Source organism: Triticum dicoccoides, chromosome 4B (assembly GCF_002162155.2).
Source record: "Triticum dicoccoides isolate Atlit2015 ecotype Zavitan chromosome 4B, WEW_v2.0, whole genome shotgun sequence".
Taxonomy (NCBI): Eukaryota; Viridiplantae; Streptophyta; class Magnoliopsida; order Poales; family Poaceae; genus Triticum; species Triticum dicoccoides.
Window position 1 is genome coordinate 474,961,989 of NC_041387.1, and position 5,272 is coordinate 474,967,260.

At 43.7% G+C, this 5,272-nt stretch overlaps 1 protein-coding gene across 1 annotated transcript; it reads left to right on the plus strand.

Annotated features, from left to right (window-relative positions):
- Positions 1-228: 228 nt before the first annotated feature.
- Positions 229-4,348, plus strand: LOC119290957 (chorismate synthase 2, chloroplastic-like). Its single transcript, XM_037569639.1, has 13 exons — positions 229-524; positions 1,016-1,166; positions 1,305-1,381; positions 1,489-1,547; positions 1,765-1,848; positions 2,000-2,092; positions 2,551-2,631; positions 2,717-2,848; positions 3,026-3,128; positions 3,215-3,309; positions 3,407-3,472; positions 3,780-3,864; positions 3,950-4,348. Exons 1-13 carry the CDS (start codon positions 383-385, stop codon positions 4,102-4,104), a joined length of 1,323 nt encoding a protein of 440 aa, XP_037425536.1. The 5' UTR covers positions 229-382; the 3' UTR covers positions 4,105-4,348.
- The last annotated feature ends 924 nt before the right edge of the window (positions 4,349-5,272 follow it).

Here is a 5,272-nt window from a genome sequence, read left to right on the forward strand (position 1 = left end):
TCTTCAAAAAATCAACCGACCCAGATAGTAAATTCGGCGAAAAGAAAAACTTTGTGAAAAAAAACTTACACCGTACAGACTAGCCACACATGTTTTTTTTTTCATTGCGACATGTGTGCTAGTATTGTGAAAAAAAAAACTTTGTGTTGTGTTTAGCGAGTCAATCCCCTCACCAACCCGCACCGGACCCGGGGGGCTCCGGTCTCGTCGTCGTAGGTGCGGCAAACACCACGAAACCAAACCAGACCACCAGACCCGAGCCGCCGGAGCGAGGGGTAGGTAGGTGGCGCCTCTCCGTCGCGTATTTAGAGTCCACCCCTCCCCTTCCTCCTCTGTTCCGCCTCACCAACCGAAACCAAACCAACCAATCTACCCCTCTCCAATGGCAGCCGCGCCCACGTCGCACCACCTCGCCGCCGGGGCGCCCTGGAGCTCCCTCCCCCGCGGCGGGTTCAGGGCGCTCACGGACTCCGCCCCCGCCTCTGTCCGCTTCTCCGTCGGTCGCCGCCGCGCCGCCCGCCTAGGTCCGTCCCGTTGCCCCGCACCTCCTCGATTCCCGTCGTTAGAACGCGCTTCGCCGTGTCTGCTCCGTTTATGGGGTCGGGGGTAACTGGTTGGTTGCCTTAAGGCGAGCTTAGGATTGCTTGGTCTGCTGCTGCCTGAGAGTATAGTATGGCCGTCGTTGGTGGCATGGAGAAGAGGGTTTGTGAGCCGTCTTTCTGATACCATTTACGGGAACCTTATTTCCGCGATCGCAATTTCAAAGATCATAGTTCGTTTGGCCATATCACCCATAGCTCAGTACAGGTTCACTGTTGCATCTCTATTGGTGTTTTGAGATCTCAGGGGTTGTGACAGCACCTAGTTCCAATGCTGATGTTTTTTGTATCCTGAATTTGTACGTTCTATGTAAATTCTGAGATGCTCTGCATGGCAGCATAACTGCACTTCTGTTTGAACTAGAACCGTACAAGAGCTAACTCTGACAAGTGTTGCTTCGTAAATTGGAGAACAGAGGTGAAGGCGGCTGGAAATATCTTCGGTGACTACTTCCAGGTTGCAACTTATGGAGAGTCTCACGGAGGTGGTGTTGGCTGCGTTATCAGTGGTTGTCCACCCAGAATCCCACTCACCGAGGAAGACATGCAAGGAGACCTTGATCGAAGGTGTGCTTCAATATTTCATTAGTTTTCCAGCTGCTGCCGGAATTAGGATATTGCAAATGCATTCTGTTAACCTCTTGGAGATATAATCATTAGATATTCCCATGATGCAAACTAATATGAAGAGGTTGATTATCACAGGCGGCCAGGTCAGAGCAGAATAACAACCCCAAGGAAGGAGACCGATACTTGTAAAATTCTTTCAGGGACATATGAAGGTAGGGTACATTTCAAGACATGGGATATCCTTGGTGAATTTGATTTTCAAATAAGAATGCATTAGTTTGTGTCCGTTTTATGACAAGGCTGAATGTATTTTCTGCAGGAATGACCACTGGGACGCCGATTCATGTTTTTGTCCCAAACACGGATCAAAGAGGGGGTGTAAGTATCTAGTATAAGATTTTTAATACTCCCTCCGTTCACTTTTATAAGTCGTTTACAACAAAATTTGACCTGTTTTGCATGTTGTCTGAAATGTCTACAAGGCCTTATAAAAGTGAACAGAGGGAGTAACTATACTCATGGTAGCTAGACATTTGGAGGGGCAATAATTGCTGGCACTGACCCTTTTGTTTCACAATCATATTTGGTTCCACAGGATTACACTGAAATGGCTAAGGCGTACAGACCTTCCCATGCGGATTTGACTTATGACCTCAAGTACGGTGTTAGATCTGTTCAGGTACCTGTTGTCATACATATATAAGGTGTATAGTTCAGTTATCACACTGATGCACTAACTGCTGCAGCTTTTCTGCTACAACTTTACATGTGGGTGTTTTCTGTACTTGAATAGTTGAGTTAAAAAAATTTCTATGTGAACTGTATAATAGGGAGGTGGAAGGTCATCGGCAAGAGAAACCATTGGAAGGGTAGCTGCAGGAGCTGTTGCAAAGAAAATTCTTAAGCTGAAATGTGGAGTAGAGGTTTGGTCCTACTTGGCACTTACTTTTTTTTAACTATTCCACATCTGTAACCAAGCCTTGTCACTCCCCTGGTTACTGCTTGATAAACAATATAGCCTGAAGAAAGAAAACTTGCATGTGGATACATCCTAAATATGTCGAAGCATTCAACTTTTGTCTTAATTAAATATTAGCATCGCTAGAATTTGCAAATAAGCAGTGGTTTTCCTGTTGGACGGCCCCTCTTTATTTTGCTTTTATTTCAGTTCTTGCTTGACCTAAATATGGCAACTCAGTTGTCTATGTACTTCGATCCATCTTGTATTCTGTTGCATAAAGCAATCTGTATCGTGCTGCAGTGAATACTGATTTATTTCACCATTTCATTCCCACGCAGAAGGGCAAATTTTGTGTGTGTGCCTCTCTCTCTTATAACTTGATTTTTCAGTACCTTATGGCGGAGAAATATTTGCCTGCAGATTCTAGCATTTGTTTCCAAAGTGCATCAAGTGGTACTTCCTGAAGACGCAGTTGATTATGAAACTCTTACCCTGGATCAGGTCCGTGGTTGCCACCCTTTTGACTAACATTACAGGATACTCTCAGTGATTTACTGGAATTTTTTTCTTGTTTTTTAATTTCCAGATAGAGAGCAACATTTGTAGATGTCCTGATCCAGAATATGCACAGAAGATGATTGATGCAATTGATAAAGTACGAGTTAATGGGAATTCGATTGGTGGGGTGGTCACATGCATTGCCAGAAATGTTCCTCGTGTAAGTAAGATTCTGTTATGTTGATTTTGGTGTGTTCCAGCGTAATGAACCAAATAAGGCCTCACTCTATTTTGTTCTCGGCTCATGATTATCATACATCATATTTGCTGCTTAATCATCATTGGCACAATTAGTAATAGTAACACATTGTCTTCTGCCTGCTGCTGTAATTTATAGGGGCTTGGCTCTCCTGTATTTGACAAACTTGAAGCTCTACTGGCAAAGGCTATGCTTTCTCTTCCTGCAAGCAAGGGGTTTGAGATCGGTAGTGGATTTGCAGGTAGGAAATTGGTTTGCGCAAAATTGGTTGTTGTGGGAGTGCCTCCTACTTTACAAATTGCCTGACTATTAGTAACTTGTTTCCAGGTACTGACCTAACTGGAAGTGAGCATAACGATGAGTTCTATATGGACGAGGCTGGAAATGTAAGAACACGAACCAATCGCTCGGGCGGTGTACAGGTATTTATCCTAGCACCCTGCTTTACTATTACAATGTTCATTTTCAATACTTAAAATCAGAAGTATGACACTTGATTGTTAATTTGTGTTCATGCAGGGAGGGATATCAAATGGTGAAACTATATACTTCAAAGTAGCTTTCAAGCCAACAGCAACTATTGGGGTAAGCCATTCCAGTGCAGAGAATTTCCTTTAAGAATCACAAAACAGAGAAATGTTATTGAAAGTGTAGCAACGTTCCATGGCATGTTTTTCTAATGATAAGAACTATGATATTAAGCTGTAACAACTTATAACCACTGCTATGTCAAGTATTAAACTCGTTAACAGCTATGAATATTCAAATGTTTATTTGGTGCAAAACATTTGGTTTCTTTCCGTTGGAGTATAGTAGGGCAACATTTCATTGCATGCTACCTGTGGTACATTTGTATAGTCATTCATCTGAGGTGTTAGTTTCATTTTCCCAGAAGAAGCAAAATACTGTAACAAGGGATCATGAGGATATCGAACTTCTGACAAGGGGTCGCCATGACCCATGTGTTGTCCCTCGGGGTAATGGATCCATCTAATATTCTACCTTGTGTTACGTCTATTGGTGTCCTATCACCTGATCCTTTCCCCATCATTGCTTCTGTAGCTGTTCCAATGGTGGAGACGATGGCTGCATTGGTCCTCATGGACCAGCTGATGGCACATGTTGCTCAGTGCGAGATGTTCCCGCTGAACCTCGCCCTACAAGAACCAATCGGCTCCGCAAACAGTACACCTGCGTTGGCACCAGATCTAGCATGATGCCCGCCTTGGAACGAGAAGGCCCTCTTACATATTCTTCTCCCTCTCTTTCATCTGCCACATTTCAGGGTTTTGCTAAGCAGTTTGCAGTTTTGTACCAAACCTGTATCCTAGAATATACATTGGATTAGTGTACACCAAGAGATCTGTTGATCACCGAAAATAAAAGTTTGCGGCGTGAACAGTTTGTTCTGGACAACCAGTCAATGTGAGCAATAGAACATTTCTCCACTTGTTGAAGATACTGACATTGTGTTTTCTATGTGCGCCAGTGTTGGCATGGATGGATGATACCAAAACATGATGCGCTTCTCTCGTGCTGTACCACAACAGATATTCTCTCGTGCTTGCACGTCAGTCTCTGTTCCCTGGCATGTGAAGCAGATGCGGTTTGGCGTCAGTTGAAATGCGATGTGTGTTTAATATACTCTATGTATGTATGCACTGAGAATATGATCATTTTTTAGATCTAAAAAACGGAGGAGATATATCGGATTGTTTGATGATGATTCGGTGCTTCTATATTGTCCTGCCTGCTCACGACAGCAGGCGATAGTTTGGACCATGACACGGGGTCGCTGTCAGTGACAACATTAATCTCCAAAGGCCTTTATTTGTCCCTGGTTGTGTATAATCGTGTTTTCTAAGCACGCATTTCTTGACTTTACACTTTGTGCTATGAAAGGGGTGTGTTGAGTTTGCATGAACAGAAGCAAAAGGATACAATTGGAAATAATGTGAAAAACCAGGAGAGGGACTTGTGAGGATAACAACCAAACACACTACTAGCGGATTACAGCTAACAATATGCTCTATTTTATTTGGCTTGATGGCTACAGCTACTAACAATGTTGAGTACTCAACAATGTTCTCTAGTACGATATTATTTGGGTTGGTAGTCGGTAAATTCCGTATCTTTCCCAAAACCTAAAAGCAAGTAAAGACGTTGACCAAGTACACAAGTTCTATTCCCCGCGCAAAGGAAGTATAGTCGAGTTATACTCCCATGATGCTTTTTATGCGTGGTATGGAATTAAGTTTCTTATGCAGGGTATGAAATTAAGTATTTGAATGTCCAAGGTCATGCAGGGAGTCGCCCCAATCCATTAACCCCCGGGTCGAACAGAGGCCCCCGCGTCGTCCTCCCCAGGGCGACTCGGGCGGCGGC